Below are 13,859 nucleotides of genomic sequence, written 5' to 3' on the forward strand. Positions count from 1 at the left end.
ACCAGCATCTCTTTTTTTGTCTCTCTAGATGGAGTTAGAGGGTGGGGATTTCCAGGCCTTTGTCTTCAAGTCCCCTGGCAACTGAACTGTTGAGTTCGCTTCTCAGCAGTGACCTGCAGAAAGACGGCCCTTGTATTGTCAAAGTCCTGTTATTTTCAGCTGTCATCTCCAAATCCTGGACTACTGTTTCAGAATAGTGTTTAGCCATAATTACAGTACTTGGCTAGTTCTGAGTGATGAACTGGGTTGCATTTTTATTTTTTTTTTCAGTGATGCTATGGAAGCAGAAGAGAAACCAGGAAGCACCTGTGCAGGGAAGCCTGCAGAAGTTGTGAGTGTCCTTTCCAAAAATGTGCCTTGCTTAATAGTTCTTGTGTGTTAGAACCTGCGGTTGTTGGGTTGGTTCACCTAATGAAAAGTAGTTTCACTTCTGTCTTGCTGGGAGGCAAGGTGACAGACAATCTCCGAGGACCAAGTAACTGACAGTCTAAAAGTCCAACAGTTTAGATACTGAAAGCTGGAGGAATTAAGTAGGTTTCATCAGGTATTGCTGAGCCCAGAAAAGGGCGGAAAAAACAGAAGGATCAGGGTTATGTTTTTGCTTTTTGTTGAAATAACTAACTGCTAGAAGAAAGAGCCTGAAATTTGACTACAGCTGAGAGCTGTAGCTGATGAATTAGCCTGATGGTTTTTGCTTTTTCTGAAATGCAGCTGAACCCGAGTTGTTGAATTAGGTGTGGGTTGTTTCTTTGTTTAATTTTTATTTTTTTATTTCTGCTCCTGAAATCCAGCTGTAGTCCTGTCTAGATAGGACTGATGTTGTTCTGCAGGAATGGCAAAAGGGGATGCTAACATAATGTAAAGTTTCTTTTCCATGAAGAAGGAAGATTTTTCTTCTGGCTAGGATGGTGGCTGTCTTCCTTGTTGGGATCGTTTTGTTTAGTTTCTTTTTCCAAATATTGGAGAAAGCGAGTTCACTTCTTGCATGTGCATACAATTGCATTTCACCATTTCATGCACAGCTAATGCGATTCTGATGCTGAGGAAAGGAAATGCTGCCTGAGAAGGAAAAAAACCAAGACAAGCTGCTTTTTCACTTTCCACATGTTGCATTTTTGCAAACTAGACTTGGGAATCTTTGAGAGATTCGTGCAGATCAGTTAAAAAGGATAACATTTTACTTAACGGCAAACAAGTGTTTTCTTGAAGTTGTATTCTGTGAGGAAAACAAAAGGGGTGAATTTTCTTGCCTCATCAAGGAACCTGTAAACAGTGCTTTTGTGTAGTAAAGGTGCCTTGAATCAGTTTCTGCTGAGTTGGCATTGCTGACTGTGCCAAGGGATAAGCACCTAAAAATGATCTTTGGGGCCAGAAACATTCTTGAGCTTAATCTTCCACAATTCAGAATACTAACTACAAAGAAATAATTGAGAGGATTAGTTTAAGGGCTGAACTACTTACGTTTGGCTGATCTCTGACCACTAAGGTAATGCCAGAGAGCAGCAGTGTACTTTTCATCCTTCTCAAAAGGTACTTCAGCTGGGGCTTAAGTTGTGGAAACTGTTCCACAGTGGGGAAGGGGGAGTCTTTCTCGAAGGGCTCTGGAAGATGAATGTATTAGAGAATCCTAGATCTACTAGCTGCTGTTCTAAATAAAGTCTTTGGGCTTGTGCAACTATGTCCCTTTGGTCCTCAAACCTGTCGGATTTTGGAATGTGGTGATAGGAACATATCAGAGTGGCTTTTCATGAACTGTGTTTTATCAGAGCTTTAATTAGGTTCTCACTTTTATTTTTCTTTTTGCTTATATGTAAAGAACCCAGAGCCTAAGGACCAGATCTCAAAAATGATTAAAATTTTAAGTGGCGAAATGGCCATTGAGTTACATCTGCAGTTTTTAATACGAAACAATAATACGGACCTCATGATCCTCAAAAACACAAAGGTAAGAGGCTTTGTAAATCTGGTTGTTTTGGATTCATCTGATTCATCCTGTGTTTGTAAAGTAACAGCAATGTGGTCAATACAGCATCTTATTGTCCTAGCACGACCTCCTTCTGTTTTGAGGACGCAAATCTGTTTTTTGGTCATAACACATTAACATTTAAAACTTGAACCTGTGACCCTGGGCGGTGCTAGTAAATTGAGTAACTGGTTTTGTTTTGGAAGGTGTTATTCAAGGATGGGCAAATGATAAGTTACAGGTAAATTAAACTCCTTCTGTTAAGCTAAATGATTGTTAGAAACCACAGGAAGTTTTTTTTTAATATGTGAAATGAGATGCATGTCATTGGCAAAAATGGTAGGGGATGATTGTCAGTGGGCTCATCTATTTCAGGAGGTACTTTAAGCATATCGGAAAAGCATTTCCATCTGCTTCTTAAGTGCTTTGGAGTCATCCTGTGTAGCGTCCGAGGGATGGCTTGAAAAAGTCAGCAGCGTGCACTGCAGCGCTTGGTTTGGAAAACCAGAAGTGGGGTTCTTCTGTTAAGCTGTAATTGCAGCAATCGTGCCTCTGACAGAAACTCATAGAAAGGATAGATTTGCACTGGAAAGATGGGTTGAGGATATATTAGAGTGTATTAACAATCTATTAACTCTGATTAAAGGGAAATTGCTGGTTAAATTGAGTCTAATTACAACCCATTTTTCTAGTGTACTGGCAAGCATGTTAAGTGACCTGGGGCATGTCTTTGGCTGGCTGCTGATACTGATTGTTTTTGTTCTTTCAGGATGCAGTGCGGAATTCCGTGTGTCACACAGCAACGGTTATAGCAAACTCCTTTATGCACTGTGGTACAACCAGCGACCAGTTCCTTAGGTAAATCCATGGCAAGGAAGCCCCGGTATTATTTAGAATTGTATGATCAACATTGTTGCCCTACTTAGCCTGATAGTTTTAATGAGTGGCTACAGAACTCCGGGCTTAGAAAGAATATGAAAAGATCTGAAAGCTAAGGTGGGGATAGAAAGAAGAAGCCGGAATTGTTTACTTTTCTCTATCCTCACAAATAGGCTTTATTGGGATGGTAACCACTTGAGCAGTTTGGAGGGTTTGGAATTTCTGTTCTCCTTGTTTACTAGTTGGAGAATTTCTGAGATGGTGATGCATCTTCTCTGGTAGAGACTGACACTGTCTCTTGATGAATGACTCTGGGAAGGGAAATGTCAGGGCTGATCTTCCCAGGGAATTGAGGAAAACCCTAGAAACTCTGCTCAGGTTTCTCCCATAAAGCTAACGGGCTGCGTATTGACTGATTGTTCTCCACCCTTCGCTGAGATCACTGCTGCGTAGGAGCTTGACTCCTGCTAGTCAAAAAGCAGTACTGATAAAGGGGAGAGAGTTACAAAGTGGAATTATGGTTAGCCTTCTTGCCTTCTGGAACTGCTTTCTGTTTTGAAAGCAATCTTTAATGCTGTGAAACAGTGTTTGCAGAGTGAGGAATGGGCTGTGTGTAAAGTTGTCTAACCTGTATCTTTTTGTCTTACAGAGACAATTTGGAGTGGCTGGCCAGGGCCACTAATTGGGCTAAGTTTACTGCTACTGCCAGCTTGGGTGTTATACACAAGGTAAAGTTGCATTCGTTCCCCTTTGTTTGGTAGGAGAGATTTACTTGTCAACACAGAAAGCACTGGAGGGGGGATTCTAAACGATGCCTGTACTTCAGTTAACCTGGTCTGTTGCGAGGCACAGCCATAACATAGCTTGTGTCTTTGACCTGAAGAAAAGCTCTGCTTTATCAAATCCAACATGTTGGATATCTCATCTAGTTTAAGGTGCGTTTTGCTGATGGTGAGAGGGTGATTGGGTAACATGGCTTAAGGAGAGAGCCTTCAACTGCAGTCAGAACTCAATAGCTTATGAATGAGTGTTGTGATCAACTTAATGGATGTGCCCAGTTAAGCCTTTTCCCTGGTGGACAAAACAACTCTCAATGATGCTGAGTGGGAAGAGTCTCTTGCTGAATAGATTTAAATACCTTTAATCCAATTCTGATAGATTGCACGTGTCTTGTGTTGAATGCTTTGGGCTAGAGGAGTTAGCTTAGGAGTTAGGCTAGGCTAACGAAAACTGGATGGCTTTCTTGGTACTGTAGCATTAGAGCAGGTACCTTTCTTCCTAGACTCCTTCCTAGATCTTCTCTTCCTTTGCGAATTTCAGAGTATTGGTAATTTCTAGATATTAAAATTGCAGGTGTATATTAAGTGTATTTCCTGGCCTTGTGACAAGACCAAAGTCCTCACTGTAGTAAGTTTTGGAAAGTTTCAATGGTGAACTAAGTAGAAGTTGCTTTCTTCAAATTTATTCATGGGGAGGGTATATTTAAGGCTGTTTTGAAATAGCAAGAAGTTTTATGTGCCTTGATCCTTGCTGAAGTGCTCTAGTGACTGAATCAGTGTAGCTTCTGGCCAAATTTGTCCTTGATTTATGTCAGTGACCAAGTCATTGATGCATACTCCTGTTCTGAGGTGAATAAAATCTCAGTACAGAAGGATTCTTTGCTGCTCATACAGCACTGAAAGGCTAACTTTTTGTGAAGAAAGTAAAGCAATGGCTATGACAAGTTTTCTCCTGACTTTTCTTAAATATTATTCCAAAGTGTTTGTATCCACTGTTTTTTAACCTTTCAATTCCCCCTGTTTTTCCTTTCTGCTGGACACTGGGACATGCAGGGTCATGAGAAAGAAGCACTTCAGCTAATGGCAACGTACCTACCCAAGGACACCTCGCCGGGATCAGCCTACCAGGAGGGTGGAGGCCTCTATGCCTTGGGTCTCATTCATGCTAACCATGGTGGTGACATCATTGACTATTTGCTGAACCAGCTGAAGAATGCCAGTAATGATGTATGTACTGGGTTTGGTAATGAACCTTGATTTTGTTGGGAATGTCCAGAAGGGTGCTAGCTGTTTTAGAAGTAACTAAGTCTGTGACTTCCTATGGGTTTTAGCAACCTTTCACTAACAGTTCAGGTAAGGTTTTTAGGAAGTTTTTACATATATGACAGTGAATCTAGCTTCATTTTCTTACTACTTAATTATCTTCTTTGTTCTGCTAGTAGACCTGCAGTGCTCAAGTACTGTTACTGTTTATGGCTTAGCTGTCAAAGGAATAAGCCACAAAATGCTTCTGCCTCCCTGTAGGTTTGAATGCATTTTACACAAAAAACGCGCTTTCCTTCACCACTTAATGTTTATAGATGGCTACAAAAGCCTCCTTTAAAATTGGAATCAATTAGTATTTCTCCCAGCATGTTCCTTTATTCTCTTTTGGGAATTTCAGACTACATCTTTGCAAATTCCATGAATGGATCCCACTCATCTTATTGTGAACATAGTACTTTTCCTGTATCCAGTTAGAACAAGAGGGGAGGTACAATTTAAGTGGGTACTGATTTACCTTTCTATTTAAATGCTATTACTTAGGCAGCAATTTTTATGTATGGTACGGCTTTGTGGTACTACCTAAGTCACTCAGTGGGGGGAAAGAGCTTAAAGGTATTAAAGTCTCACGTGCTATGTGGAAAGCTTCTGACACGCGTTATGGGCTTTGAACTGCTGTTTTTAATCTACCTTCTTTCTTTCTCATCAGTTACTGCCTTAAAAGGTAAAAGTGGCTTTTCTGACAGGTCAGGAGATCATAATGGGTGGTTTGGGGCTAAAAGTTTGCAGGTTTATATTGCTGGAATACATCTACTTGAACTGAAGCAATGTTGTTACTGTTTTATGATGACTCAACTTGCATATGCTCTCTCTAGATTGTCCGACATGGTGGCAGCTTGGGTTTGGGCTTGGCTGCCATGGGGACGGCACGTCAAGATGTGTACGATTTGCTGAAAACAAATCTATACCAGGATGATGCAGTGACAGGTAAATGTTCAGCTTTCAAAGCAGATAACTATCTGAGGCCTTATCAGGCATCTATTTTTTTCCAAGTCTTCTGTTAGCAGCATAGATCACTTTTCTAGGTTGCCTTAGCTGTGTTTTATTAACTAACCTTTTCCTGATCAGCGTGGTTCTTTAGTTATGTGGTAGTAATGTTCAGAGGTCCTGTCAGGACTGGTCTTTGGCACTGTTCCAAGTGTTAGTAAGGTATGGTAGGTCTTTAAAAAGTCTCTTATTTTGCTCTATTCTTAACTTTGTCATATGCTTTTTATTCAGTGTAGTTGATTTCCAGAGCCATGTGCCCTTTTTTGACTGAGTGACAGGTTTGGAGAAGCTTCTGAAGGGCTACTGCTGCATTGGCTGGGGTTTGCAGGAAAAGTATCTCAGCAGCTGTTGGCCTACGAACAAAAATTTGAACTTAGAGGGGGAGGGCACTAACTTGTGGCTGGTGGGTTATCTTTACAAGCACAGTTGTCCATGAATACTGGGGTTGCTGAGTATGGTGATGTTGAAGTGACCTGTTGGCCTCCATCCTGTGTGATTCTCTAGATGTAATATTTACTGCTTTTAGGAGCTGAGTTTGCTGGATTTTGCTTGTCTGTGTTGTGCAGGTGAGGCAGCTGGCCTGGCACTGGGACTGGTTATGTTGGGATCTAAAAATGCTCAGGCTATTGAGGACATGGTCGGCTATGCACAGGAAACCCAGCATGAAAAGATTTTGCGAGGCCTTGCTGTTGGAATTGCTCTGGTGATGTATGGGAGAATGGAGGAGGCAGATGCTCTCATTGAGAGTCTCTGCAGAGATAAGGTGAGTTTAGCTGTATCTTAGTCCCAGGTCCTTTTGTTACGCAGGTGACCTTCTGTTCTCTTCTGAAATTTCAAGCTGTGGTGGGTCGGCTGTTTCATACCAGGGAAGTTCTTACATAGAATTAAAATGGGTCTGTTTCACACGTTGCTTTCTCCTGATCAAAAATACAGGAACGATGGTGCTTAATCTTCTATTTCCTTTGTGTGATACTCAGTCTCCATAAATAACAGAGCACCAAAGAGCAGAACAGGATGTAATGGTTAAAAACAGATGAGGCTGACTGTAGGTGGTTCATTCTTGAGGATCTAGTAGTGTTCAAAAGCAGATGATGAATATAAAGCAGAGTAACACATCTGCCTTATACTCTGTCATCCTGTGTCATAGCAACTTTCTGTCCCACTGAAATTGGTAGGTGACATTTCCTGCTTTGGTGATTGTTCTGTTATTCATCCATAATAAACAATAAAGCACAGAGGCTGCCTGCTTACCGCTTACAGGCCCAAGAGCGGAACAGATTTGTATTTGGAATCACTGAGTCTCTGATAGGATAGACGTTAAATATTGACACTTTCTCTTCCAGGATCCAATTCTCCGTCGTTCTGGCATGTACACGGTTGCTATGGCATACTGTGGCTCAGGGAACAACAAGGCCATCAGACGCCTGCTGCATGTGGCTGTAAGTACTGGGGTCTTAGGAGCACATAGTAAGACATTTGTGGTGAGAGAGTAAGCACATTGCTTTGGCAGGCTTTGCGTCTACAGTGGTAACGTTCTGCTCCAAATCAGAGAATGTGAAGTGATGAAAGCTTTCTTTAATACTATGAGTAGAAATAGTAGGGTCATCTTCTGATATTAGGATAAGTAGCCAGACAGCTAGAGAATCTGGTATCACAAAAAAAAAAAAAAGAATCTATTAAAAAATAAAACTTGATTCTAAAGTAATTGGTAATGAGTTTGCAGTGAATGGTCTGCATAATGACGGGCTGGAACAAAAACAGCCTAAGCCTTAAAAGATGGGGTTTGCCTCCTCTTTGATAGGCTTGCGGTCGCAATACGTGAACCAAAGCAAAGCTGTTTTGGCTAAGCTTTAGCATGATTGTTAACGTCCTTTCTGTATATATCTGTCTTCCTGATTGACCTGTGTGCCTGACAACTCATCCAAAATGTTGCGGAGTCCTCAAGTGTTCTAAACGTGTTCTGAATATCCTGTTTTCTACTTCGTAGGTAAGTGATGTGAACGATGATGTGAGGCGTGCAGCTGTTGAGTCGCTTGGTTTCATTTTATTCAGGTACAGTATCTTTCTTGGTCACTTCCACAGCTTTTGATTTGGGTGCCTGTTCTTTTCAGGAAATATGTGCACTATTGAGTTGAATAACTCAATTGCTAGCTGAGTGGAGGTTAAAAAATATCAAAAAAGTGAGAGAGAATTAAAACTGGTTCTGAATTAGAAGCCTTCTCAAACGTTTAGTAGATGCTTAATGAGCCTTTCTGCAGGTTTCCGGACTTCCGACTTCATCTAACTCTGGTCAAACAATTAAGATGACAAACAGAATGAAAAATTAATATTTGCAAGATTGAGAGTTGATTAAAAATTAAATATACAGTGCTTGTGCCAGGCATCCTAAAAGCTGTGCTGCTCAGACAAACATGCCTGCTTAATTGCTAAAATGTTCCCGGAGATTGTGACTTGGTAAAACTAGTATGAAGAAGGATGTTGAAATAGCCTGCATTTTTTGTTGGTGTTTTCTAAACATCCCTTGTTAAACCCTGACAGGTTACTGGGCTTACATTGTGGTAATGGAAGCCCACCACAAACTGATTTTGATGTTTGCTTTGGTTGTCTAAAGTAAAAAATCTGTCAGTACACTGGTATTTTTGTAGTAGTGCTCTACGGTTCCCTAGGTAAGAAGCTGTGTGGGTTTTTTTTTTGTGTGTGTGTTTGTATCCAGGGAAGGCGGGGGGGGTTGTTTGGGGTTTTTGGTCAGATTGGGGGAATTGGAAAGCTCCCCAAGTACTAAACCTTGTCTTTATCTCTTAATGCAGGAATTTGTGTGGCCTGAGCATTGAGCCAAGCAGTAGCCTTTGAGTATGTCTGGGAGGTGGTAGTGCATACTGGGGTCCAGGGCTGTAATTTTCAACGGATATTTTCTAAAATCTTTGTTTGCGTTCTCTTTGGGTTAGTAGCAGTCCATAAATTCTTCTTAAAAAAGCAAGATAGTAACAGGTGCTTAAAGATGGTTTTGAAAAACTAGGTTACTGATATGACCAGCCAATTTGTCATTAATCAAGTTATTTCTCATGTAGAAATGACTCCATTCTGTTTTATCTGAAGCATATTCTGGCTGAAAATTAATGTATTTTACAAGCAGAATTAATTCTTTCTGTGGTCAGCAGGTGTCTCTCAAGAGCTTCTTCTTGGTTTCATGAGCCCAGATCATTCCTCTGCGTCTCTCCTGAAGCCAAAGGGTCTGTTAAACTGACTTCTGCATCTGTGTACAGAAGGAAAATTCCACACAGGCCTTCCATAGTTTCAGAAATCTTTTTCTTCCAAACAGGTTGTGACAAAGCACTTTTGATCTCTGAATCAATACCATTGTTCTTTGCAACAAATGCAAGACATAACTGGACATGGATAGCTTCCTACCAAAACAAGAAGCTGTCAGGGCTCTGAGCTACACCATTTACCATGTGCTGGCATTTTGTTGGAGCACTAAGTGCCTATCTGCTTCTTCAGGTTTTCTCTTTAAATGAATGAGGAAAGCAGGGACTTAGCTAGTTAAAATCTAGCCAGGTACGTGGAAATCTGGAACCTCATCTTCCCCCTGTCCTGTTCTGTTTGCACATACAGCACTAAGCTATGTCTACATAAGTTGCCCTAAGGTATGAATTTTACAAGATAGTTCTGGGCCTATTCTCTTAACGGTCAGCAATGAGGAAATAAATGGCATTAACTTTTGACTCTTAAAGCTGCTCTGCGGTGATTCAGATCTTACCCTGCCTCTTTTCTTCCTGTTACGGAGGGGTACAGTCCAAAACCTTCTTGCACAACAGGGAGAAATATTTCCTTGTAAATTTAATTCCAGTATTCACATTGGTTGGTAGAAAAGGTCTAAAACTTTGGTCCAAAGTAGTAAAGGTCTAAAACTAAATGTTGGATGAGTGCTCGCCTGGATGTATGAATGTCTGCAGACATGGTGCTCTCGGAGCAACGCAGAAGCAACCATGAGAGAATACATTATGTTCATATAGCACAACGCTAGCTTCCTTTTTCTGTTCTTGGGCTCCCTAAAGCTTTCCAGGGGTTCATGTGTATAGAATTAAAGCTTACTTGACAGCAGTCTTGCTTTACTTGTTGCTGACTACTCAGAAGCAGTCACAGATCTATAGACTGGGCATCAAAACCGAAGCTCTAGGACTTGGTGTACCTTTTTTCTGTCTTTGGTTAGTGCCATACAAAAAATAGGCACGGGGTATATGTCTTGTGACTGAGCATTTTCATGCCACTGTATTAAATCATCAGAAAATGCTCTCATACAAGACACTTGTCTTAAAACTGTCTCTTTCTTTCTTCTTTCTTACAGCTTGTAAGACTGTCAAAATAGCGTGGTATAAAAACCTGAGACTTGACTTCTCTTTTTCAAAAATGACTGCCTCTTAGAGGAGATACATTTAAGTAAAATATTATTTTTAAATGGTATGGAGACATGGATAAAGCTTGCAATATTTGGGGATGACAGTGCAGATAACAGGGCTGTACAAAATTATGTGGTGAAATAGCAAGAAGAGAAATGTAATGACTTGGGTAGTGTAATGTGTCTTTGTTCTGCCAGCTCTGCCACTTGTGCCAGTAGGTTGTTGTGATCGTAGACTACAAATTTTACTTTATTACTGATGCTTATATATTAATCCTTCTTCTTTTGAAAGTGGTTTATAAAATATTTAGCATGGCTGCTGGAAAACAGAATTTAATATGCTTGTATTTTCCGGTCAGCCTTTTTTTGCTTATTATCATGAGATGGAAAACGCTGGTGTTTTACTTTATAAAAACGGAAAGTTTTTTTTTAATCTTAATTTTTACTACTTTAGGTCATGAATGGACGTTTATTTCAGATTGGTATGCGATTGATCTATGTAGTCAGCTTTATTTTTAAATTGTTATGTGTTAGGGCAATGAAGCAGTGTTTTTAAATACCTTTAGTTTATAGGTAAAATGAGGAGCTAGAAGCTCTACAGATAAAACAGAACTGATTAGGTAGAAGGCTTCAATGTGGACAGGGCTTGAAAGCATCAACTGAAAAGGTTTAATTGCTCTTATAGCAGATGTTAAGTCCAGGGGAGTAAGAAACACAGAGAAGCAGGACCTTAGTGTGGCTCTGAGTATTACAACAAAGCTCCCTAAGGCACAGGGGTTGTGGGATGCTGCTGCCTTAGTGCAGCCTTGTCAGTTCCTTGTTAGGAAAAAGCTAAAGGCACGAGAGGGAATAATACAGCCTCTAGCGAGTCCCAAAAGGAAGGTGTAGTACCAGCTGCTAGGTGTAGGCAGCCCAAACGTGGAGCACTGCATGCGGCTTACCTTCAGCTCATCCGTGTAGGATGAAGCAAGCAAAACAGTAATGTTTCCTGCTTTTGTGTTCTTTTGTGTTCTTTTGGGTCTTTGATATTTTAAAAAATGCATTTGTTTTAAAGCAAACACAGATCAGATACTTGTATTTGTTCAAATAAGACTTGGACAATCTGTTTTGTTCAACTACTGCAGCGTACCTTTACACAGCAGGCAGATGGCAGATCTTCTTGGGACCTGAGTATGAGTCAGTCATTCTAGCTTGTGAACTTTTTCAGTGCATTAATTGTGAAGAGGAGGAATTTAGTGTAACATACCTGCTTGTTAATTCTCATGTAGAACAGATTAAAAGGGTTTTGTTTACCCTCCAACCCATTTTATTGTCATCATCCTCAGACTTGGTGGAGGAGAATAAGGAGCCCCTTTCAATGACAGGTTAAAAGTAACAGAAATCTTTTTTAAAATCAGAGGAAGCTGTAGACTTTCACTGAAGTCTTTCTGGATTTGAAAATGTCTCCTTTATCTGCAGATCTAAAACTTGAAAGAAAGCTGTGTAAGATGTCATGGCGTGGTATTCACTGACCAAACTGAAGTGCTCTGGAGAAGTTCTTTAGCATCTCTGGAAAAACTAATCTAACTTGTAAGGAATATTGTAGGTGTACAATCAGATTGGACAAATACTTTGTTTCAGACAATACAGAAAGAGATCTTGCATTAACTCTTTATCTGCTATTTTATCTTCTAGACTGTTTGTATGGATGAGATTTTATTTACTTGAGAAAACAGGGCTCAGAGCCTTATACTACTTGAGTGCTTTTGAAAATCTCAGTGAGTGTTTTAACTTTCTACTGTAAACTGGAATGCCTGTGCAGATAGGTAAATTAACGATTGGCTTAAGCCTGAGGTAGTTCCTTCAGTCTTGTTTATATCCTACTGAAAACTCAAAAGTATTCCTTCAGGAAGTTATTCTCCCCTTATGGCCTAAAAATACTACCCACGTTGTCTAGAGTAAGCCTACTTAAGATTTTCAGATCACAAAATTCTTAAATTTGCCTTAAAACTACTGTTCAAGCGAAGTTTCAAATTAAGTCATCAAAAATGCTGAGATGCTTTGAGCCATTAAGTTAAGTTGATTAATGTTATTTTTCTATGGCAAAGTCTTCCTGTTGGATTTTATTAGGGAATATTGATGTGCATCTAACAGAATAAAAGGCTCGTCTGTTGTGCAGAGTTTAATGAATTTGCAAATGAAATGCATTGCTGTCGCCTGTCCGGAGCATTTGTAAAGAAGATCCTTCGGAGAACAAAAAGCTTCTTATTTTTAAGAGAATGATGTTGTTTTTCAGGGCTTGGAGAGGGCTTGAATACCTGGATGCTTGGACTCTTATATGTAGCTAGAGAAATTGGGTTTGACATGAATTATTAAAAGTAATAATTATAATAAAAAAGGACATTTCAGCAAGCCATCTTTCCTACTTTTTCACTAGCTTCCCATTTAAAAATAAACAAAACTGCTTCTTCTGTTCTGCAGGGCAAATGCCTCTCTCTTTGCAGCTGGAGAAAACAGTTCCTCACAGGAACTGACACTGGCATTAAGCACCATGATGCCAAATGCCAAAGCAAAAATATGGAAATCAATTCTCTGCTGACTGTTGTTTTTGCCGTGTTGATGGTTACCTAAAGAGCCAAAGGGGAAGCGAAACAACAGAGTGCTTCTTAGCAACAGTACGCGAGCATCTTTATGAATATGGTGAAGGAACTCTAATGCTTCATGGTGGCATTAAGTATGTCCTGAGAACTGGACAGAACTCTGGGACTCCTGGTTCTAGCTTTTAATGCACAAAGCCAGAAAAGCTCTGGTGAGCAGCCTCCCTTTTTGGGCTCTGGTGTCCCAAGCTGTTCAGTATGCCCTTTCCAGGCTTACTGTGCTTGCATTTCTGTACCTTTTAAGGCTGATGTTGCATATGACAGCCTGCAGAAAGATTAAGGGAATAATGCTTTTGCTTTCTCAAACCAGCTTGCAGTGCTGTGGATTTTTCCACAAGAAGTCAGTGTAGGAAAATGTTATCTGTGAAGAAATCAGTGTGCCTCTTGTCTGTTAGTGAGCAGCATTATAATATTAGTGAGCGGCTTTATGGCATCAGTCTGTCTTCTCAGTGCCTTGACTTCTGTTTAACACTGGGTTATTTTTTTTAACTGAATTTTGATGCATTAGCATGGCCAGATGTAATGCAGTTAGGAGCAGTTTTGCACATGGAGAAGACGAGACGAGTGGTGAATGATTTTTTGTTTTCTGGCTGCCTGAAAGTTTTCTGACAGAATCTGAACTGAAGGCTTGAGTCTTACAGAACCATGGATGGCTGGGGACTGGTTTCCTAAAATGTGTTTTATATCACCATAGTTGAGGTTAGCTGACATAGGCTTAAAGATTGTTTTTGCTTGTTTGTTTTTGTGGTGTGTGTAGTTTTTTTACGGTATTCCCTTTACTTGCATTTCAAGACACTCATCCTGTTAGCCTTCAAACTCCATTATTTTTCTCTCAATAAGACTGTTGAGGTGCACAGGTCCATGTCTGTGCTTTAATTTTTGTTTAATTACATAGT

The 13,859-nt window shown here is 40.2% G+C and overlaps 1 protein-coding gene across 1 annotated transcript in view; it reads left to right on the forward strand.

Moving 5' to 3' along the window:
• PSMD1 (proteasome 26S subunit, non-ATPase 1) overlaps positions 1 to 13,859 on the forward strand; it is a 72,250-nt gene that overhangs the window by 8,856 nt on the left and 49,535 nt on the right. Inside the window, exons 8-16 of the mRNA XM_040567833.1 lie at positions 271 to 331; positions 1,817 to 1,945; positions 2,733 to 2,821; positions 3,492 to 3,570; positions 4,675 to 4,848; positions 5,760 to 5,871; positions 6,498 to 6,694; positions 7,275 to 7,370; positions 7,919 to 7,983. Of these exons, the coding sequence (XP_040423767.1) occupies positions 271 to 331; positions 1,817 to 1,945; positions 2,733 to 2,821; positions 3,492 to 3,570; positions 4,675 to 4,848; positions 5,760 to 5,871; positions 6,498 to 6,694; positions 7,275 to 7,370; positions 7,919 to 7,983 (1,002 nt within the window). The remainder of the gene's footprint in view (positions 1 to 270; positions 332 to 1,816; positions 1,946 to 2,732; positions 2,822 to 3,491; positions 3,571 to 4,674; positions 4,849 to 5,759; positions 5,872 to 6,497; positions 6,695 to 7,274; positions 7,371 to 7,918; positions 7,984 to 13,859) is intronic.

This window comes from Cygnus olor, chromosome 9 (assembly GCF_009769625.2).
Source record: "Cygnus olor isolate bCygOlo1 chromosome 9, bCygOlo1.pri.v2, whole genome shotgun sequence".
Taxonomy (NCBI): Eukaryota; Metazoa; Chordata; class Aves; order Anseriformes; family Anatidae; genus Cygnus; species Cygnus olor.